The following is a 24467-nucleotide window of genomic DNA, read 5'->3' as shown; positions in this document are numbered from 1 at the left end:
GGAGTGAAGAAATGAAAAACTAATTTATGAGTCTGCATTTTGGAGTCAGTCCCGGTTGTAATTTTTCGTTCTAGTTGATGCTGGTGATACTAAGTTATTTAACTTCCCTGTGCCTTAATTATACAAACAAAAGGCGGCTACTTTGGGGGGTAACTGTGGTAATATATGTAAAGTGCTTAGTATAGATGAAAGATTCTTAAAAGACCACAATTTTCAATAGATTGACTCCTAAGCCAGGATGGGTGTCCTGACTCTAAAGGACTATATCAAAATTATCCTCTAGCCTTCTTTGAAAATACAGCATATTTGATATTTTCTTGTAAACTGGCATTTCTACATTGTTCCAAAAATAACCAGATGAATACATGCTCATTTCAGATTTATTATATGGGTAAAACATATTGACATACGAAGTTTCACAGATGTTGATTGTGTTAAGTTGCCTACTTCTAAATAGTCATTTGAACCAAAGTACTGTTTTATTCCTCAATTATACTTTATTTATACTTTATTTACAGATATGCCAGGATCAGCGCAACTGAAGGTTGACATGCAAATTCTCATTCTTCTCATCTGGACAGAAAAGAATACAAACTTTTTAGAGTACATGAAGTTGAACTTTTATTTGGAAAGTAGAATTTCATGTATAATGAAAATATTTCTAAACCATACATATTCATAAGCATAATACAAACACCACCTACATTACAAACACATTTTAATAAAGTTCTACTCGGAATATTAATCTGAACCAAAAAAGTAACCAGGTGAACCTGTTTTACGTACATTTTATCCCTTTTGATGATGTAACCAAACAATTTAAGATATAAAACAAAGTAAGCTTCTACTCAAGTCTACTTATTTCACTATAGGAACACTAGGAAATATGACAGATTACAAACCCAGTCCCTTTATAGTCAATTAAAATTGTTACAAGAATCATATTTAATGACATGTAAACATACTTAGGGTTTCAATTGGCAATTGTTTTAAATGCTTAGAAAAACACATTTCTCATTGTTCTCTCTTTAGCTTCTCTCTTCCATGAGTATAAAATAGGAACAAAAATATTGAGACTTCCAGCATAATTTCATTGTGCTCTACATTTTTATAAACATGGGTACATCTAAAATATCAGATGCCTTTATACCAATAGAATATATCCACCAAATTCATTTTCTTATAAATATGCATGCAAAATTAGTGAAAAACACTTTTGTATAGCAAAGACCCTGCTTAATTTTCTTCTGATTAATATTTTTCAATGGCATGTGCAAATCATACTGCTCATTGAACAGTAGATTCATTTCCTGTAGATATTGTTTACTATAAAAATATATTTATATGCTCACAGGAAAGAAACATACTGAGGTGGTGTGAGTGGGTGACTTTTAGATACATGATTAATTTTAGGTTTGTTTATGAAGTTAAAAGGCATCTTAGCTTTTACCATTTTCAAATTGTTCTTCATAGAAAGGAAACCCTGTGACAAAGATAAGGTAACAGAGATGATCATTAGCACTTTTTTGCAGTTTAAGCAAAGGGGTTAAGCAACTTGCCTAAGGTTTATGTACAGAATCAGTGCTGGAACCAGGAAGAGAACTTGGCTTTCTCTGACCTTGGACAGCTCCCTGGGAATTCATCCTTCCCAAACATTCCTTGATATTATATACAGTCTATTAAATTAAAATATTGATGGTTGACTAGAGAAAGCATATTGTCAATTAAGAACAAGTTATAAATATCAGCTGATGCCTTATCACTCAGTGGAAATACTGCAAATCATTGCCTATTTGTAATCATCATTGCACAACATGGCCTCTGTTAATGAGATTCTGTGCGGAAAGAATGAAACCCATTTTAACATATTTGGATTTTTTTATTTAAAACTTATTCTGACTCATATGATGTAAATAATATAATTTGATAATTAAAATCAAGGAAAGTCAGGGACCCTGTTTCTTTTGCCTTGAAGATTCCCAGTAGAAGCCAGTGGTCTTGAAAAAAAGTAAGAGAGTAACAGCACGAAGTAGTCACAGTCCAATCTCACTTTTCATATCCATACATTTTGACTACTCAGAAAATATTAGCAGGAACATCCTTGTTTCTCAGACTAGCTAAAGGAGAACCCCGAGGTCTAGGAAGAGCAATAGTATAGTATATTTCAGTGTTAACTTCTAATTTAAACATTATTAAATTTCTAATAAAACTATTCTTAATGCTTTTTGGACATTATATCCAGCCCACATGCTTCCTTTAAAACCAACTTTTGGTAGATGACAAAGAAGAAGAAATAGGAGAATAGCAGAACTTAATGTGAAAGTCCCAACCTTGGTCTCAGTGATAGCTGAGCACCCCACATTCCTCTCAGCAAATCAAAACATGATTCTTCCTTCAGAAAACTTTTGGCTTTAAAATCATAAGGGGATGAAACACGTTGCATTGATTGATGTATGGAACCTCATGCTCACATGGGTGGACCAAGATGCCCCCACTTTGGAAATGCTTACTCCATGTGTGTGATGAAGTGTGGAACTTGTTTTAAATAAGACTTCATTTCCTGCCTATGTGTTTTAGAAGTCACATGAGGTTAAAAAGAACAATTGGACATTTCATTTGCGTTACTGCATTGGTTGTTATAAAAACCCCTAATTTTGGCCCACAAGAAAGGATGTTAAGGATTTAACAAGAAATTCCCATAATACAGATTTAAAAAAAAAAAAAAAAGTAAACTCTGTGAGTCAATCTCATTTAAACCCAATGAGAAGCCCAGGGAAAGCTTAAAATGTTTCCAGAAAAATTAAGCAGTGCATTTTACTGGTATATAGCAACAGTGCTTCATATTATTTCTAAACAATTTCCATGTAAACTTTTAAAAGGACTAGTAGCTGCATGCCACGAAATAAATACCCTGAATTCGTACAGACTGTGACAGAAGGAGCATATAGAAAACAAAAAAGTCCACCCTAAAGATGTTTAAAATGTGATCTAGGCAAACACATGTATAGGAATTTCTACTGTAAACAGTTTCTCTTTGCAAGGGCTGGGGTAGGGGTATAGTCAACAACAAAAACTTGTTTGGAAATATATGAAAACATTTCCCTCAATATTTTATATGACATTTTATTGTGAGACTGTTGGAAAAAGCAATATAATAACAAAAGCCAAATGCTTTATACAGAGTCTTCGGTTTTAGAACCATATGATATTGGTTGTAGCTCTGGCAAGATGAAAAAAGGTATCTTACTGTATACTCTAGCTGTACAGACATGCCTGTTAACATTCTTTATCTCACCTCAAAATAAAACACATCTATATTTTAAATCGTGTAAATATGAACATAATATGTACAATGCATTCATGCAATATATGCACGCATACCATTATATAAACACAGAAAAAAAGTAAAATCAGTCACTTTAGAAATGGAGACATTAAATAGGTTTAGCCATTTAGCTGTTACACCCCGGAATGATGGACGCCTTATGCCTGCTCTTCCAGAAGATGACCTTCTGACCACCATTTCCTTTGCAGCTGAATTTAGTTAAATAGCTGTAAATGTCATAAGTAGAAAAAATAAAAAAATTCATGTTGAAACTGAAAAGTTATAATTCTGTTTAAACATGACCATCTCTGGGCAAATAGTTAGGAGCTCAATAAATCCTAGTTAATTGTTCACCTAAGACTTTCCTACTAAACTTTAAATAATAAATTTAGATTGTATATACTGAGTGAACTGTTTTAACAAGACATTCAGAGTTCCTTTTTACATTTTAAATAACCAGTTTGCTTACCATCTTTTAACCTCTAGTGAAGTCAAGTCACTAAGACAGTTCTCAGAAACTGAGTACAAATGTGTGTATAGAGAAAAGCCCACTGGTAGCAACATCTATGCAAACACACTGAATAGTAAAACCAGGCTTATATGGACTACCCTGAATGGAAACTTTGGATTCAATTGAGGTGAATCTAAATACAGGATTTGTTTTTTGTGTTCTTCATTTTGAGCACCTGAAAAAAACAAACATAGGCCTGAAGTACTTGAGTACTTGGTATTTTATTCTTTCAAGGCAGTGCTATTTTTTCTCAACATAATTGTAGGCTTTTTGAATTCTGAATGAAGTCTTCTTCCAACATGTTTCCATCCCTGTGTGAAAGTTCTTGCTCCCTTGTACAGATAAATATGGAAGGGCGGTGGTGTGAACCACTGGTGCTTTACATGTGATGTGTTTATGCCCGGAGTGGAAATGTTGCTGTAGAACTTCCATTGCTTTCAACAGATCCCTTCTCCTTAGATCCGGCGTAAGCGCCAATAAAAGATCCATCTTCATTGAATAGACCGTGCTCTCCTTCTCCATACTCAACTAAGCTGTCAGCACTTTCTGTGACCTGGATAGCCCTGTTGAGGGACCGCAGGCTTCCTTTGAGAGGCTTTTCATCACTGTCGCTAGAAAACAGGAAAAGATAGTTCAACCAAATCAAGTGATAGATATTCACAAAAGGCAAGACTCATAAATGCTAATAGGTTTTATAATTTTCAGGGCATTCATATAGTAGATAAATTAAATCTTTAAAAGACAATTTGTACCATTCTGCATAATTGAGGAACACAGTTCGATGCGTCCCAATGTTTCTGCTAATTTTAAAGGGAACTATGGTGGTACATGGAGGAATTCAACCCACTGACATATGTACAGGGCAGTGTACTTTTTAAAGAAACAGCAGAGTATGGGGGAATGAGATTAAAAGTCAGGAGTCTTCTATCTGTTCACTTCTGTGTATGTATTTTTGGACAAGGCATTGCCTTCGTTTTCTTACCTATAAATTCAAATTAATGAAATCTCTTTCAAAAGTTCTGAAGACAGTTGTCATAGGCCCCCAGGATCCCTGCCTTGTGGAATTAGAGCTGTTGTGTAATCCTCTACTTTTGAGTGTGTGCTGAACTTATTGACTTGCTACTCTAGAATACGGCAGTAGTGGTGCAATATCACTTCCAGATTAGTTTACAGTAGGACTCTGGCTTCCAATTTGAGTGTTCTCTCCTGCTTGCCCACCCTGAAGGAAGCTAGCTGCCACGCTAAGAGCTGCCCTGTGGAGAGGTCCATATGCCAAGGAACTGAGGACAGCCTCTGGCCTATAGTCTGTGAGGAAATGAGGTCCTTAATTCAATGCCCTCCATGGTGCTGAGTCCTGCCAAAAATCACAAGAGGAAGCGGATCCTGCACCAGTTGAACGATTAGATGAGATCAGAACCCTGACCAGAACCCTGCTGCCACCTCACGCAAGACCTCGAGCCAGAGGCACCCAGCTAAGCCATGCCCAGATTCTGACCCACAGGGACTGTGAGATAATAAATGTTTAAGTATTGGGGTATTGTGTTTTGAAGCAATGTATAGCTGCTTTAACAGTAACAAGCACATGATTTAAAATTCAAAGTTTCTTTCTCTCTTCTGTCTCTTCTCATCCTTTCCTTTCTCTCTGTATCGCTCGCTCTCTTTTCCCGTTAATGCTCCTTATTCTGAACAAAGTGATTTATCAAGAAATATAAAACATAAAAAGTGGTCATTTATGAAGTAAAAGAAAGGAAAATAAGGATAGAGCAGAGTGGAGCCTACAGTGATACTCAAGTGTTGATCATTTTGCCCAGGACAGTTCATCAGAATACTCTGTATCTCTGGGTTGCAGTGATGGATCCAGGAATGGGCCAATCAGGGTTGTATTCATTACCCAGAGCTGCCATCTGAAATTATCGCAAACTTGGCAGCTTAAAACAACAGATATTTATCCTCTCACAGTTCCGGAAGTCAGAAGTCCTAAGTCAATCAAAGTTCCCTCCAAAGACTCTAGGAGAAAATCCTTCTTCGCCTCTCCCAGCTTCTGATGGTTCCTTGGCTTGTGGATGCAAAACTCCCATCTGTGCCTCAGTCGTCATGTGGCCTTCTCCTCTGTGTCCCAAAGCTCCCTCTGCCTTTTTCTCATAAGGACACTTGTCATTGTACTTGGGGCTCACCTGGATAATTCAGGATGATCTCATCTTGAGATCCTTAACTTAAGTACATCTGCAAAGACCCTTTTTCCAAAGAAGGTCACATTCACAGATTCCAGGTGGGCATGTCTTTAGGGGTAACATTCAACCCACCACAAGGGCCAGTCAGCCTTCTCTTTTAATAGGATTCTGGTATCATGTGTGCTTGAGACCACATAAACATGGTATGTGCCAGAACTCTCCTGGCTGTAATACACAGAGGAACTGACTTAAAATGAGGACATCTCAAGCAGAAAGAACTAAGGAATGCAGAGAGTCATGGAAAGAGGAAGATGGATAAAGGGGGAGGTAGAAATTTTAATATTGCCTCAAGAGCTACCTACCTCAGGCTTACTTCTTGCTATTTCCGAAAGTTTGGCACTTTTATGTCCTCCTGCACTGCTCACGCTCTGTCCGCTGGTTAACAGTAGCAAGATTTTTCTTCACACATGAAAATCTGGTCATCTTTAAGGTACAGCTTATCTTTTTTTGGGTAATTCCTTTCTAGAATCCTTCCTTTTTGTTCTCTTAATCAATTATAGCTATTTACATATATAAATTTTCTCCTCTGCAGACAAGGTCTATTTTGAGGACAGGGTCTGCTACTTATTCAACATCGTATGTGTATACAGTAGGTATACCCAATACATGTCTGTGATGTAAAGGGCATATCACCTGAATTCATAATGCCCATGCTAAAGATAGGCTTCAAGATGTGTCAGCCACCCCAAATAGACTTGCAGTGTAAATACAAGTAGAGTCCTTATGTTTCACCCACAACTTGAAGGAAACTCTCCTAGCACACAGTCCTACCTAGGTTAGGTCTTAAGCCCACCCCTACCCCCAGACCCTCCCTTAAATGCACAGGATTTCTGTCACTAACACTTCGAGTAGGTCTTACTTATTCAAAGTGTTCTTTTGAGAGATATCAGATCATAGTCCTGTATCCTTTATTTTAAGAATAATTTTGTGTCCATTTTAATTTGTAACCGGATGAATATGTGTTCTGATACATTTCAAAATGGGACACTACGTTTACCTGTATTCACCAAAAGTTTCATCTTTTACTGATTGGACTTCTGGATCTGGATGCAAATCTTCCTTTTCTTTCACTAAAAAAAAAATAGAGGGAAGAGTATAGAAAGAATTTTTAAAGATATTTAGCAGGGCTATTGAAAGGTGAACAATCAATAAGAACATTGTTGAAATTTTTTGATACCAGCGAGGAAAGTTTTCTTGTGGTTGTATCTGCAACATCAGTTACTTCTATTTAAACATAAGAAAAAAGGGGTTTTCTGTGATCTACTTATTTTTTTGTCAGTGTTTCAGCATACTGCAGATCATCCTGTAGCTACTCAATATTATGTGGGCAACAAGTCTTACTGTAAGAGACAAACTTCGGTGTCTTAATGAGGGCTGATTTATTAAATATTCATTTTACCATCTAAAACTTTGCTTAGACATCATATGCTCAGATCAGATCTATATCATTAAAGTGAGTAAAGAGCAGATAGGGGATTTCACTCAAAACTGCCTAGAAATCAGAATACTCAAGTCTATAGTAACATTTTAAAATTAGATTTATTTTAAGTAGTAGTATAGAGGAAAAGGAAGCACTTTCTTCCTTGTACCAGGAATGTGATTACTTGGGAGGAAATATTATCTATCACTCCTTTGTCAGGGCACTTTCTACTACTACCAAAGACCTAGGAGCTTCTCTTTGTTTTTTAAGAGCATGATTCTGGTAGAATTTGAATAGGGCCACGCTTCACAAAAGACTATTTCTGGAAGGGCGGGGCAAGATGGAAGACTGGTGAGCTGTATGTTTTAGTTACTCCTCCAGGAAAGTAGGTAGAAAGCCAGGAACTGCGTGGACTGGACACCACAGAGCAATCTGTCTTTGGGCATACTTCATACAACACTCATGAAAACGTCGAACTGCTGAGATCAGCGAAATCTGTAAGTTTTTGCGGCCAGGGGACCCGCGCCCCTCCCTGCCAGGCTCAGTCCCGTGGGAGGAGGGGCTGTCAGCTCCGGGAAGGAGAAGGGAGAACTGCAGTGGCTGCTCTTATCGGAAACTCATTCTACTGATCCAGACTCCAACCATAGATAGACAGAGACCAGACACCAGAGAATCTGTGAGCAGCCAGCCCAGCAGAGAGGACACAGGCATAGAAAAAAAAAAAAACAACACGAAAAACTCCAAAATAAAAGCAGAGGAGTTTTAGAGTTCTGGTGAACACAGAAAGGGGAAGGGCGGAGCTCAGGCCCTAAGGCGCATATGCAAATCCCGAAGAAAAGCCGATCTCTCTGCCCTGTGGACCTTTCCTTAATGGCCCTGGTTCTTTGTCTCTTAGCATTTCAATAACCCATTAGATCTCTGAGGAGGACCCTTTTTTTTTTTCTTTTTTTTAATCCTTTTTTCTTTTTCTAAAACAATTACTCTAAGAAGCCCAATACAGAAAGCTTCAAAGACTTTCAATTTGGGCACGTCAAGTCAAGAGCAGAACTAAGAGAGCTCTGAGACAAAAGGCAATAATTCAGTGGCTGAGAAAATTCACTAAACAACACAACTTCCCAAGAAAACGGGGGTGTCCGCTCACAGCCACCATCCTGGTGGACAGGAAACACTCCTGCCCATCGCCAGCCCCATAGCCCAGAGCTGCCCCAGACAACCCAGTGTGACGGAAGGGCTTCAAATAACAGGCACACACCACAAAACTGGGCGTGGACATTAGCCTTCCCTGAAACCTCAGCTGATTGTCCCAGAGTTGGGAAGGTGGAGCAGTGTGAATTAACAAAGCCCCATTCAGCCATCATTTGAGCAGACTGGGAGCCTCCCTACACAGCCCAGCAGCCCAGAACTGCCCTGAGGGGACGGCACTCACCTGTGACATAGCACAGTCACCCCTCAACAGAGGACCCGGGGTGCACAGCCTGGAAGAGGGGCCCACTTGCAAGTCTCAGGAGCCATACGCCAATACCAAGGACTTGTGGGTCAGTGGCAGAGACAAACTGTGGCAGGACTGAACTGAAGGATTAGACTATTGCACCAGCTTTAAAACTCTAGGATCACCAGGGAGATTTGATTGTTAGGGCCACCCCCTTCCCCGACTGCCCAGAAACACGCCCCACATACAGGCAGGCAACACCAACTACACACGCAAGCTTGGTACACCAATTGGGCCCCACAAGACTCACTCCCCCACTCACCAAAAAGGCTAAGCAGGGGAGAGCTGGCTTGTGGAGAACAGGTGGCTCGTGGACGCCACCTGCTGGTTAGTTAGAGAAAGTGTACTCCACGAAGGTGTAGATCTGATAAATTAGAGATAAGGACTTCAATAGGTCTACAAACCCTAAAAGAACCCTATCAAGTTCAGCAAATGCCACGAGGCCAAAAACAACAGAAAATTATAAAGCATATGTAAAAACCAGACAATATGGATAACCCAAGCCCAAGCACCCAAATCAAAAGACCAGAAGAGACACAGCACCTAGAGAAGCTACTCAAAGAACTAAAGATGAACAATGAGACCATAGTACGGGATATGAAGGAAATCAAGAAGACTCTAGAAGAGCATAAAGAAGACATTGCAAGACTAAATAAAAAAATGGATGATCTTATAGAAATTAAAGAAACTGTTGACCAAATTAAAAAGATTCTGGACACTCATAGTACAAGACTAGAGGAAGTTGAACAACGAATCAGTGACCTGGAAGATGACAGAATGGAAAATGAAAGCATAAAAGAAAGAATGGGGAAAAAAATTGAAAAACTCGAAATGGACCTCAGGGATATGATAGATAATATGAAACGTCCAAATATAAGACTCATTGGTGTCCCAGAAGGGGAAGAAAAGGGTAAAGGTCTAGGAAGAGTATTCAAAGAAATTGTTGGGGAAAACTTCCCAAATCTTCTAAACAACATAAATACACAAATCATAAATGCTCAGCGAACTCCAAATAGAATAAATCCAAATAAACCCACTCCGAGACATATACTGATCACACTGTCAAACACAGAAGAGAAGGAGCAAGTTCTGAAAGCAGCAAGAGAAAAGCAATTCACCACATACAAAGGAAACAGCATAAGACTAAGTAGTGACTACTCAGCAGCCACCATGGAGGCGAGAAGGCAGTGGCACGATATATTTAAAATTCTGAGTGAGAAAAATTTCCAGCCAAGAATACTTTATCCAGCAAAGCTCTCCTTCAAATTTGAGGGAGAGCTTAAATTTTTCACAGACAAACAAATGCTGAGAGAATTTGCTAACAAGAGACCTGCCCTACTGGAGATACTAAAGGGAGCCCTACAGACAGAGAAACAAAGACAGGACAGAGAGACTTGGAGAAAGGTTCAGTACTAAAGAGATTCGGTATGGGTACAATAAAGGATATTAATAGAGAGAGGGGAAAAATATGACAAACATAAACCAAAGGATAAGATGGCTGATTCAAGAAATGCCTTCACGGTTATAACGTTGAATGTAAATGGATTAAACTCCCCAATTAAAAGATATAGATTCGCAGAATGGATCAAAAAAAATGAACCATCAATATGTTGCATACAAGAGACTCATCTTAGACACAGGGACACAAAGAAACTGAAAGTGAAAGGATGGAAAAAAATATTTCATGCAAGCTACAGCCAAAAGAAAGCAGGTGTAGCAATATTAATCTCAGATAAAATAGACTTCAAATGCAGGGATGTTTTGAGAGACAAAGAAGGCCACTACATACTAATAAAAGGGGCAATTCAGCAAGAAGAAATAACAATCGTAAATGTCTATGCACCCAATCAAGGTGCCACAAAATACATGAGAGAAACACTGGCAAAACTAAAGGAAGCAATTGATGTTTCCACAATAATTGTGGGAGACTTCAACACATCACTCTCTCCTATAGATAGATCAACCAGACAGAAGACCAATAAGGAAATTGAAAACCTAAACAATCTGATAAATGAATTAGATTTAACAGACGTATACAGGACATTACATCCCAAATCACCAGGATACACATACTTTTCTAGTGCTCATGGAACTTTCTCCAGAATAGATCATATGCTGGGACATAAAACAAGCCTCAATAAATTTAAAAAGATTGAAATTATTCAAAGCACATTCTCTGACCACAATGGAATACAATTAGAAGTCAATAACCATCAGAGACTTAGAAAATTCACAAATACCTGGAGGTTAAACAACACACTCCTAAACAATCAGTGGGTTAAAGAAGAAATAGCAAGAGAAATTGCTAAATATATAGAGACGAACGAAAATGAGAACACAACATACCAAAACCTATGGGATGCAGCAAAAGCAGTGCTAAGGGGGAAATTTATAGCACTAAACGCATATATTAAAAAGGAAGAAAGAGCCAAAATCAAAGAACTAATGGATCAACTGAAGAAGCTAGAAAATGAACAGCAAACCAATCCGAAACCAAGTACAAGAAAAGAAATAACAAGGATTAAAGCAGAAATAAATGACATAGAGAACAAAAAAACAATAGAGAGGATAAATATCACCAAAAGTTGGTTATTTGAGAAGATCAACAAGATTGGCAAGCCCCTAGCTAGACTGACAAAATCAAAAAGAGAGAAGACCCATATAAACAAAATAATGAATGAAAAAGGTGACGTAACTGCAGATCCTGAAGAAATTAAAAAAATTATAAGAGGATATTATGAACAACTGTATGGCAATAAACTGGACAATGTAGAAGAAATGGACAATTTCCTGGAAACATATGAACAACCTAGACTGACCAGAGAAGAAATAGAAGAACTCAACCAACCCATCACAAGCAAAGAGATCCAATCAGTCATCAAAAATCTTCCCACAAATAAATGCCCAGGGCCAGATGGCTTCACAGGGGAATTCTACCAAACTTTCCAGAAAGAACTGACACCAATCTTACTCAAACTCTTTCAAAACATTGAAAAAAATGGAACACTACCTAACTCATTTTATGAAGCTAACATCAATCTAATACCAAAACCAGGCAAAGATGCTACAAAAAAGGAAAACTACCGGCCAATCTCCCTAATGAATATAGATGCACAAATCCTCAACAAAATACTTGCAAATCGAATCCAAAGACACATTAAAAAAATCATACACCATGACCAAGTGGGGTTCATTCCAGGCATGCAAGGATGGTTCAACATAAGAAAAACAATCAATGTATTACAACACATTAAAAACTCGAAAGGGAAAAATCAATTGATCATCTCAATAGATGCTGAAAAAGCATTTGACAAAATCCAACATCCCTTTTTGATAAAAACACTTCAAAAGGTAGGAATTGAAGGAAACTTCCTCAACATGATAAAGAGCATATATGAAAAACCCACAGCCAGCATAGTACTCAATGGTGAGAGACTGAAAGCCTTCCCTCTAAGATCAGGAACAAGACAAGGATGCCCGCTGTCACCACTGTTATTCAACATTGTGCTGGAAGTGCTAGCCAGGGCAATCCGGCAAGACAAAGAAATAAAAGGCATCCAAATTGGAAAAGAAGAAGTAAAACTGTCATTGTTTGCAGACGATATGATCTTATATCTAGAAAACCCTGAGAAATCGACGATACAGCTACTAGAGCTAATAAACAAATTTAGCAAAGTAGCGGGATACAAGATTAATGCACATAAGTCAGTAATGTTTCTATATGCTAGAAATGAACAAACTGAAGAGACACTCAAGAAAAAGATACCATTTTCAATAGCAACTAAAAAAATCAAGTACCTAGGAATAAACTTAACCAAAGATGTAAAAGACCTATACAAAGAAAACTACATAACTCTACTAAAAGAAATAGAAGGGGACCTTAAAAGATGGAAAAATATTCCATGTTCATGGATAGGAAGGCTAAATGTCATTAAGATGTCAATTCTACCCAAACTCATCTACAGATTCAATGCAATCCCAATCAAAATTCCAACAACCTACTTTGCAGACTTGGAAAAGCTAGTTATCAAATTTATTTGGAAAGGGAAGATGCCTCGAATTGCTAAAGACACTCTAAAAAAGAAAAACGAAGTGGGAGGACTTACACTCCCTGACTTTGAAGCTTATTATAAAGCCACAGTTGCCAAAACAGCATGGTACTGGCACAAAGATAGACATATAGATCAATGGAATCGAATTGAGAATTCAGAGATAGACCCTCAGATCTATGGCCGACTGATCTTTGATAAGGCCCCCAAAGTCACCGAACTGAGCCATAATGGTCTTTTCAACAAATGGGGCTGGGAGAGTTGGATATCCATATCCAAAAGAATGAAAGAGGACCCCTACCTCACCCCCTACACAAAAATTAACTCAAAATGGACCAAAGATCTCAATATAAAAGAAAGTACCATAAAACTCCTAGAAGATAATGTAGGAAAACATCTTCAAGACCTTGTATTAGGAGGCCACTTCCTAGACTTTACACCAAAAGCACAAGCAACAAAAGAGAAAATAGATAAATGGGAACTCCTCAAGCTTAGAAGTTTCTGCACCTCAAAGGAATTTCTCAAAAAGGTAAAGAGGCAGCCAACTCAATGGGAAAAAATTTTTGGAAACCATGTATCTGACAAAAGACTGATATCTTGCATATACAAAGAAATCCTACAACTCAATGACAATAGTACAGACAGCCCAATTATAAAATGGGCAAAAGATATGAAAAGACAGTTCTCTGAGGAGGAAATACAAATGGCCAAGAAACACATGAAAAAATGTTCAGCTTCACTAGCTATTAGAGAGATGCAAATTAAGACCACAATGAGATACCATCTAACACCGGTTAGAATGGCTGCCATTAAACAAACAGGAAACTACAAATGCTGGAGGGGATGTGGAGAAATTGGAACTCTTATTCACTGTTGGTGGGACTGTATAATGGTTTAGCCACTCTGGAAGTCAGTCTGGCAGTTCCTTAGAAAACTAGATATAGAGCTACCATTCGATCCGGCGATTGAACTTCTCGGTATATACCCGGAAGATCGGAAAGCAGTGACACGAACAGATATCTGCACGCCAATGTTCATAGCAGCATTATTCACAATTGCCAAGAGATGGAAACAACCCAAATGTCCTTCAACAGATGAGTGGATAAATAAAATGTGGTATATACACACGATGGAATACTACGCGGCAGTAAGAAGGAACGATCTCGTGAAACATATGACAACATGGATGAACCTTGAAGACATAATGCTGAGTGAAATAAGCCAGGCACAAAAAGAGAAATATTATATGCTACCACTAATGTGAACTTTCAAAAATGTAAAACAAATGGTTTATAATGCAGAATGTAGGGGAACTAGCAGTAGAGAGTAATTAAGGAAGGGGGAACAATAATCCAAGAAGAACAGATAAGCTTTTTAACGTTCTGGGGATGCCAAGAAATGACTATGGTCTGTTAATTTCTGATGGATATAGTAGGAACAAGTTCACAGAAAGGTTGCTATATTATGTAACTTTCTTGGGGTAAAGTAGGAACATGTTGGAAGTTAAGCAGTTATCTTAGGTTAGTTGTCTTTTTCTTACTCCCTTGTTATGGTCTCTTTGAAATGTTCTTTTATTGTATGTTTGTTTTCTTTTTAACTTTTTTTTTCATACAGTTGATTTAAAAAAGAAGGGAAAGCTAAAAAAAAAAAAAAAAAAAAAGAAAAACAAGGAAAAAAAAATGATGTAGTGCCCCCTTGAGGAGCCTGTGGAGAATGCAGGGGTATTCGCCTACCCCACCTCCGTGGTTGCTAACATGACCACAGACATAGGGGACTGGTAGTTTGATGGGTTGAGCCCTGTACCATAAGTTTTACCCTTGGGAAGACGGTTGCTGCAAAGGAGAGGCTAGGCCTCCCTGTATTTGTGCCTAAGAGTCTCCTCCTGAATGCCTCTTTGTTGCTCAGATGTGGCCCTCTCTCTCTGGCTAAGCCAACTTGAAAGGTGAAATCACTGCCCTCCCCCCTACGTGGGATCAGACACCCAGGGGAGTGAATCTCCCTGGCAACATGGAATATGACTCCCGGGGAGGAATGTAGACCCGGCATCGTGGGACGGAGAACATCTTCTTGACCAAAAGGGGGATGTGAAAGGAAATGAAATAAGCTTCAGTGGCAGAGAGATTCCAAAACGAGCCGAGAGGTCACTCTGGTGGGCACTCTTACGCACACTTTAGACAACCCTTTTTAGGTTCTAAAGAATTGGGGTAGCTGGTGGTGGATACCTGAAACTATCAAACTACAACCCAGAACCCATGAATCTCGAAGACAGATGTATAAAAATGTAGCTTATGAGGGGTGACAATGGGATTGGGAAAGCCATAAGGACCACACTCCACTTTGTCTAGTTTATGGATGGATGAGTAGAAAAATAGGGGAAGGAAGCAAACAGACAAAGGTACCCAGTGTTCTTTTTTACTTCAATTGCTCTTTTTCACTCTAATTATTATTCTTGTTATTTTTGTGTGTGTGCTAATGAAGGTGTCAGGGATTGATTTAGGTGATGAATGTACAACTATGTAATGGTACTGTAAACAATCGAAAGTACGATTTGTTTTGTATGACTGCGTGGTATGTGAATATATCTCAATAAAATGATTAAAAAAAAAAAGACTATTCAGGATACTCAGAAGGAAATGTTGTCTCTTAAAATTTCCAATTAATTCCTTAAAACCTCCATTGGTCATTGAAAACCTAATTTATAATAATTAAGTCTTCACAGGAAAAAAATGAAATGTAGGACTGAATAAATGATCCATGTAGTTTTATAAAAATGAAAGAATTATGCTATTGGGTTCCCAAAATATACTTGCTGAATGAATCAATAAGAACTTACTAATCTGAACATAATTAAACTAATAGCAGAGGGACCTAAATCTGTCAGCCTATAAAAGCATCATGAACTCTAAGCAGCAATAATAACAATAATACTAATAATAGTAATACCATATCTACAAAAACAAAACAAATTTGGAAGTCGAATGATATTAAAATAAAGGCAATCAATCATTATATAACAAAAAGGATGGTTTTCATTTGTATTCTACATACAATTCATTTAAGAGGCAGTGTATCCAAATATATGCCATGGTAATAAGAAATGCATACCCAGCAAGGGTTAACTCCAACACAGTTGGCTAGTGGACCCAGCACTCTTAGAATTCACAGTGCACAGAATTTCTGGGTCATGTATACGTAAACATGCCTGCTAGAGACGGGCCTTTTCTTCCTAAGACATGTAAACATGTCTGATTTAGTAATCTGTCTTCTCAACATCTCTGAAATTTTAGAGATAGGAAGAGAAGTTTGGAAGTATTATAAGACTTATTAAAGTACTTGGAACTAGAAAAAAAAATTACTTAGAGGTAATATTTTAGACCATAAATATTCCATCTAGTTACTTAAAGAATAGTTTCCTGTCAGTACCTCTATTTCTAACTGGCTAACAAAGTTGAATTAAATGGGTAACTAAACAAACAAACAAAAAGTCTCTGACGAATGCTGTCCAGAAAGTACTCTTTAATGAATTGAAAATCACATTCAGAAACAGCTTCACCTGAGTACTTTCCGCCTCTGTTCCTCTTCACAAAGCAAATAGTTAATAGTATTAGTGTAAGAAGAGCAATTGCACACATCAGTCCAATAAACCAGCCTTGAGTGGAGATGTCATCGTATAAACCAGCATATTCTGTTGTACAAAGAGAAGTCACAACATTAAATGCTATAAACAGTCTCTGTGACTTATTCACTGGGAAAATCAGACATCATTTGTAAACATAAAAGATAGCAATTCTAATTTTCCTTTAAGCAACCCTAGAGGGAAAGTGATTTGAAGGACTTTCACTGGAGGAATACTGATAAATTGTTCCTTCTTTTTTTAGAAAGGGCTTTCTTAAGCTGCATGTGATTCTGAGGATGAAAACCAAAGAAGGCAAGTGGAGGCAGATAAAGTTAAACACAGAAGTAGCAGGGAGCAAGCAAAAGCAGAAGCTGCTTTGGTTGTAAGCAGATTGCCAGAGAGGCTCTGTGCTTTTGTCTAGTTTTGCTTTCCTTTTCTTTTTAGTTTTTGTTATTAACACAAGTTAATTAGCAGGAAATATCTCAAGCAACTACTCAGTAAGAACAATAAGGGAAAATTTTCATTTTACTAGGTTGAAAATGCTATGCTAAAACACATTGAAACTGATTTTTATAGCTACTGTACTCCGTATTTTTATCTTTAATATAGGAAATATGTAAAATTAAATATGTATCTGTACAACACAAGATTTACTGTCTCACGCTGCCCCAAATATAATCTCATTTCTCACCTCTCCCTCTTGTCTCAATTACATCTTCAAAAATGCTATTGTTATCAACCCAATTCTTAGTCAATAGGCGAACTATATGTTCCGCTCCCGGCTCAAATACCTCTACTGGGTGAATCTTTTGAGTGAGATTTACTCCTTCTGATATCTTCCCGATACTTTTACCTATGAAATGTACACAGTTAAATCATATGAATTGTAATCACTAAAAACAGGACATGAAAAGTAAAAAGTATTATTTCAGATGAATAAGAAATTTCGCCCCTGGTAGCTTTATTTTCAGGTAATTCTTGGATTTTTAAGAGATCAAAAAAAACATATGATGAAGTCTTTTTGTAATATGCAAAAAATGAGTAAATGAATTGAACTCAATTCATGACTTTTACAATGGATGTATCTGTTAATGAAATGATACTATAAATCTGCCTTGTCATTTGGACAGTCCGAAACTGAATGCAGATTTAAAAAAAATTAATATGGTATCGTTTTATGTAATTTGGATTTTCACAGTTGACAACATGACATTATGATTAAAATTAACTTTATATGCACTACTTCTTGCTTTGGTGACCTCAATAAGTATAATGGAATGACATTGTATTAAATATTTGAAATTTGTGGAAACTTAAGCTATATAACATGCAGGTTTATAGGTACATGTAAATGACAAGGGTTCACTGGAATTTTGAAAGTGGTTTGTGAAATTATCACTTGCCAAAAAAGAAATACCAATACCCTATAGAATGTTAGAGTGGCAATATAGATATCAATCTTAATGAAAACATTCATTTAATATCTAATCTTGCAATAAAATATCTAAAGTATTTTTGCATTTAATCCATAGTTTTGCTTGGCATCAACTCAATATAATAAATGTAAAACAGCAAATGTTAGCAATTTGTAGTTAAGAATGTGTAAAAATAAATATATTCCTTTCCAAGATTATAAGTATATATGAAACTTTTTAAATTTAGTTATGACAAAAGGCTTCATTAAAAAATGGCACCATAGGAGACATAAGGCCAGGGTTACATTATTTGAGCAAAGCCTTTAAGATTGAGCACCACTGAAACAGAAAAGCAATTAATTTTGACCTTGAAAAAGAGAAGTATTAGCATACATTAAGTTGTATACATTAGTATACGTTAAGCAAGCTTTTAAAAATGTAGAGCAAAGCAAATGTTTTGTTCAAACTGCTAATGATACCAAAAAAAAAAAATATTCTGATTGACCTCTTCCCCTCTTAGATTATGGAATATATGCCAACTGAAAATTGTAGTGACAACTAGAAAATGATCAGAAAAAAATATGCTTATCTATTACATCCCATTCTCTGAAGAAATGCCATATAACCCTGAATCATGTTATTTAGGCAGAGCAAGGAGAAGAAAGATACAGTGTTAGATTCCAATTTGCACAAATATCAAGATGTATCTCCTCAGTGGAAATACAGTGGGAAAAGAGATACAGTTTCCTTCCTTTAAATGTGGGCAAGATATGCCTATAGAAGAGAAATCAGTGTCAACTGGGAAAGGGGACAGTAGATGGGATACTGAAAATGCAGATTCCTGAAAAAGAGCACAAACACATCAGTAAGGAACATGTTCAAATTACCAACACACAAAACAGAGAAGAAATTTGCTTTAAGATACTCAAGCCTATTATTTATATTTTTAGTTTTTAAAAAATACAAAGTATCAATTGTAAAATCAGACAAACAGCATTTTCCACCCTCTAAAAACAATCTATTATGCATGAATGCAACCAAGCCCAAATTTCACAAGATTTATACTATAATATGTAACTATTGTAAATACATTTTGTGAATCTTTTATGTCTGCAAATTGCTAAGAATGTGACTAGCTTTTGTCATGCATATTATATGGTCAAGCCTCCCTCTATCTATAGCAACCATACCCGCGTTGTAAACTATGTTTTTCAAAACTATGGAAGTTGTATATTTAGGCTTTTACTACTCTGATTTGCCTTCTTTGTATTAAACATTTGACGTAAACTGTGAGCTCTTGAGAAACAAGATTTGCTTACTTACTAGACATTTTAAAATCATCATTAAATCTAAGTTTTACGAGTAGATAAGTGAGTTCTTCGTTAACTTTGTGTCCAATTAATCCTTGAAAATGATTTTTTAGCTTTTTGAGGAAACTATTTGACTATATATATATAGTTTTCCCAATTATAACCACTTATGCACAAACACGGATTCACAGGGCTCTACAAACCTGAGCATATTTTAATACATATCTTTAATACCTGACATACAATTGAATTTGCCTTTTTCCTGATGTTTCTCCCATTGATTCTACCTTTTCTCCTATCCACAGTTTGGCTGGAAAAGCATCCAGAATTGTATCTGAGAATAATATATGATAAATAAATGATTCTGTTTCCCCTCTTCTGTTCCCCCAATACCATTCGGTGCTGGGGCAGCATGAACTGTATAACACTCCCTGTTTTCACTGACTTGTGGATAGACGGTACCTCTGATCCATTTCCCTTTCTTACCCTCATTTTCATTTTTCTGCTGACCTCCTGTTGTGACCATAAAAAGCATAACAAGGAGACTGCTAAAATCCTAATTGGAAGAGTAATTTGTGAAGGAAAATGGTTATGAACTGGGTGGGGGGGAGAACAATTGGACTAGGAGAATTTTACAAAGTGACCACAGATTTATGGGTTGTTTTCAAGCCAGGTATTTGGCATCAACCACACTAGAGTAAAATAAAATTTTATACGTATCAGTGTATATGTGAGTCAAGTCATGGAAGTGAGATGTGTTATATCAGTGCTGCAAAATGTCTACCCAGAAAAGAGACAAATATTTTTCTATATGGAAATATATCCCCTCCCAAATCTTCCTACTAACCTTGTGAATAACTTCATGGCCTTATTATATCCCTCTATTTTCATTAAGTAAAATTGTAGTTCCTGACCTTAGATATGCTAAAGCCATACTTTGCTACCATGTAGAAATCTATAAATTGAGCTCATGTGAACTTTAAAAACAAGATAAATAAAATCTACATCTAAGGGAGGGTAAAACAAAATTTCAGAGATTTGAATCACAATCATTTCTAATTTACAGTGACTAGCATGGTACATTCCTCTCAGCACAATTGTTTAAAAAGACAGCATGCTGAAGCCTGGGATACTTACTCCCTTCTCCCAAGGTCGAGCTCTCCTCAGTGACTGGTTTTCCACAGCCCTTTGCAGTGCAAGCCCTCAGGTAGAATTTGTACCTGGTAGTTGCACTGAGGTTTGAGAGATGCCAGCTGGGCTTTGATGGAGTTGTAATGTTGATGTCATTTATTTCTCCAATCTCGTACGTGTCATTTACTAAAGATGTAAACATGAACAACATCTCAAATTTTGTACTATTTACATCAAGTTACATTGTCCCTGTATTTTGGCCTCCACTTATGCTTGTGGTATGCAAGACACTATCCTAATTATGTATAGTCATCAACTCATTTAATCCTATGAGGTAGATAACATTTATCTTCACCACATCATACATGGGGAAACTGAGGTCTAGGAAGAATAAATACCTTGCCAGATCTGGATCCAGTAATTGGTAAGACTGAGATATAAATCTAAGCTATGGCTCTATGATTTCAGAGCCCATGTTCTTAAACATTGTGCCATCCTGGAGCCAACTACTTCATCTTCATCGCACACATTCAAAATGAGGACTTTTTTTTGCCATTATTATATTTTCATTGTATCCTTGACTTCAGTACTTTGAATTGCCTCTTGGGGCAATAATCTGGACAAATTTTTTTTGTGTGTATTCTTTGGTTTTACTTTAATCCATGGTACTGCATAAGTACTCAGTATATGTAGGATCAATAGATTAGCTTAAATATCTACTATTTAATGAGGACTGGGTAAAGTGCTTAAGGAAGGTAGATGAGTCTAACATCTTCTTTCAGAAATTTGCAACCTAGCAAGGACATGAGATTTGTGTAGTAGTATGAAGTACTGTATGATTTCCGGAAGCATAGTCCAAGAAATGTAATTATCCACCCAAGGTTGTACAGCTGTCAGTGGCAAAGAAAGGCCTAGAATAAATCCCCCTGACACAGTCTGTGACACCACACAAGGTCACAGAAAAAACTGTATTTATTATTGACATAAAAATGCCTTCCTTGGTCTATGCAATGTAATCAGCAATGGAAAAAAAAAACCAATGAAAGAAATAAAATTATCACTGTTTGTAGATTGAGAGCATACCTGTAAACCCCCCAAATCTGTTGAACCACCATAATAAGTTTAAGAATTCCGAATATAGAGCTCTTCTATATACTAAGAGTAACAATTTAGAATACATAATAGTGAAAAAGACAAAATACCTGAAAATGTCTCAATCACCTACTATTAATGAGAGCAAAAATAATTATACCATTATATAATTGTTAAAAAAATCTACATACCAAGTAGTACAATAAGCATTATAACAGTTATATTTCAGATTCTTCCCTCCATGTTCTAAGAACTTATTTTGAAAATAAATTTCAATCTCAATACATCAATATAAAGGCTGGAATTTGGTTAATGTTCACTTTCTTTTTATTAGGATAAGGATAAAGCGTTATTATCAAACTGATGTTAAGCAAATCCTCAAACATTTCTTCAACACTGTATATATTTATGAAAACCAGTTCATGGAATTGTGTAAACTTAAGAGCTCACCATCTAGAATAAGGCTCAGTTGGGTTTGAATCCTTCTTAGCACCAGTTTTTTGCATGACTCTTGGCAAATGTGCCCTAGTACAAGCTAATACTTGATGTGGATTTCTGCAAACCTTTAATATCAGAGCAGGACTTAGGGCGGTGATGGAGTTGGCTTTTGCAAGCTGTGCAGGCTGGGTCTCTGTAGTCCTGGTGTTTGGGCTGTTTAGTCATTCCTGTTCAATGTAGAGTTGTTGCTAAAGTTTTCTGATTTCAGTTCCTGTTTTCCATTTGAGACAATGCTTAGACTTGAAGGATACTAGAGATGGGAGGCTCTATGGTTTAAAATGATCTGATTTCTTCCAACCACACTATTTTCAACCTAATGGCACATCAGCAGTGCAGCAGAGCCTATTCTTGAGTAGTGGTCAAAATAGTACCTGCCCATACAAGCAGACCACCATCAGAGGTTTCCACAAACAAAAGTACATTTAGAGGTTGAGGCTAGAAGCGTGCATCAGAGACAGAGGATGCAGTGTAGTGTGAAATTCACATGTGTGATTCCATGTAGCTAAGTTGGCTTTGAAACATTACATCATTTAATGACTGTTGTTCGGCATGTTCCATAATTCTCAAGTCATCTTACCTATAAAAATTAAACACATGTTTTCTGGGACCCATTGACACCCCATTGCTAGAACAGAGGTCAGCAAACTTTTCTGTAACCAGACAGATAGTAAATATTTTAGCTTTGATGGGTCATGTAGTCTCTGTCACAACTATTGAACTTTGCCACTGTAGTGAGAAAGGCGCGACAGATAAGTAAATAAGGAGGTATGGTTATGTTGCAATAAAACTTGTGTGTATAACAACAGGTAGTAGGTTGTATTTGGCTCCCAAGCCAGTTTACAAACCCGTGAGCTAGAAGGAAGCAAGCCAAACTACAAACTATGGCCGTAAGTCATCATTAGACTCCCAAAAATAGCAAACCATAGTGTCAAACAAAACCTAAAATATCAATACGTTAACTTCAATTTAAATTTCTACTTACTTATCTGGTATTGTAATAGGTAGCCAGTTAAGTTTCCATTTAATTTCTTAGGTAGTCCCCAGGATAAAGTGGCTGTGTCTTTATCAACTTTGATGACTTTGAGAAAAGTTGGCTGTTCGGGTACTAGAAAACACAAAATCAAGTATAAATACTCATAAATCAGGCAATTTCTAAAGAAACATTCCCATTTGATTGCAGATTTTTAAAGAAATTGAGAGGTTAACTAAATGAAGTACACATCAACTACTAATACGAAAATATTTAACTTGGCCATTGGATAATTTCCGATGTTGACTTTATTCTACATTGTTGTTCTCTCACCTCCTTCTGGTGTTTGAAATATATAAGGCTCACTTTCTGGACCAGCTCCTTTGGAATTATAGGCTAAGACTGTTAGGTGAAATTCACTAAATGCATCTAGGGAAGGAACCATTCCGTAGTTTCTTTGTCCTGAAAACCTTAGGATGTTTACTTCTTTGGGATGTGTTCTTCCATCCAATAAACTTTTTGTTTTCCACCAAGTGACCTGCAATCAAAATAGTAACCCTTTACATATCAACCATGGTGGCACTGTCTCTTTCGGTTTCTTCTGAAATGAGTTCTTACTTGCAGGACATAATACTATTTCAGCAACAACATGAAAAAAAAAATGACAACCTGATATCCTTTTAGACGTCCATGTACTCTGTCCTTTGGAATTGATGACCAGGTAACTTTAACTAGTGTGCTGTTTATAACATCCACCCCATGAATCACGGGAGCTGTATCAGGATCTGTTAAGCATAGAAAATTGATTAGCTTTTCATCACCTCTGCACGTGGCTATTAGGATAGGGCTCAAAAAGTGATTCTACAGTGTTTACTCTGGGGAACATACTGTCAGGTAAAACAATTCCAGATAGAAGCAAAAGATTTTTCATAACAAAATTGCTTCTTTGCCCATACACGTTCCTAAGAAAAGAGAACATCAGCACCATAATGAAAAACGTAGGCCTTCAGATGGACACAATGTGGGCATATATAACCGGAAACTTAAAACAGTGGCCGATACAAGTATTCTGTCGTCATCTTGCCTTTGGAAGCAAGTTAACTAGTCTAGTAATAGAAATAAAATTATAGTATAAAGAAAATTATATTAATAACAGATGGTATTAGTTGAGCATGTGTTACTTGTCAGACAGTGTGTCAAAGTCCTTCCCTGTATTGGCTCATGTAATTCTTAGAAAATCCTTACAAGGTGGGTATTATTATCTCCATTTACAGAGGAGTTTACTGAGGAGGAGTAAACCTAACCCAGAGAAGCCAAGATTATTATCTTGGTTCACAGTAATGTGCCCTGTGTCCTTCTATTTGGCTAGAAGAATTGAGGCAGTGGGTGAATAGGGATTTAGTCATTTCT

The 24467-nt window shown here is 36.9% G+C and overlaps 1 protein-coding gene across 7 annotated transcripts in view; it reads right to left on the bottom strand.

The window, feature by feature from the left end:
• Nucleotides 1-362: 362 nt before the first annotated feature.
• Nucleotides 363-24467, bottom strand: part of CHL1 (cell adhesion molecule L1 like) — a 211827-nt gene continuing 187722 nt past the window's right edge. For 6 of the 7 annotated variants that reach the window (XM_037800468.1, XM_037800487.1, XM_037800473.1 and 3 more), the window contains 8 exons: nucleotides 23727-23842; nucleotides 23391-23595; nucleotides 23070-23192; nucleotides 20504-20683; nucleotides 17333-17494; nucleotides 16579-16710; nucleotides 7065-7137; nucleotides 363-4447 (listed from right to left, as the gene is read on the bottom strand). In XM_037800468.1, coding sequence (XP_037656396.1) covers nucleotides 4231-4447; nucleotides 7065-7137; nucleotides 16579-16710; nucleotides 17333-17494; nucleotides 20504-20683; nucleotides 23070-23192; nucleotides 23391-23595; nucleotides 23727-23842 — 1208 coding nt within the window. In that variant the 3' untranslated portion in view covers nucleotides 363-4230. The remainder of the gene's footprint in view (nucleotides 4448-7064; nucleotides 7138-16578; nucleotides 16711-17332; nucleotides 17495-20503; nucleotides 20684-23069; nucleotides 23193-23390; nucleotides 23596-23726; nucleotides 23843-24467) is intronic. The other variant, XM_037800500.1, reaches the window with a different exon arrangement.

This window comes from Choloepus didactylus, chromosome 1, assembly GCF_015220235.1.
Source record: "Choloepus didactylus isolate mChoDid1 chromosome 1, mChoDid1.pri, whole genome shotgun sequence".
Taxonomy (NCBI): Eukaryota; Metazoa; Chordata; class Mammalia; order Pilosa; family Megalonychidae; genus Choloepus; species Choloepus didactylus.
This window is presented reverse-complemented; position numbering and strand designations above follow the sequence as displayed.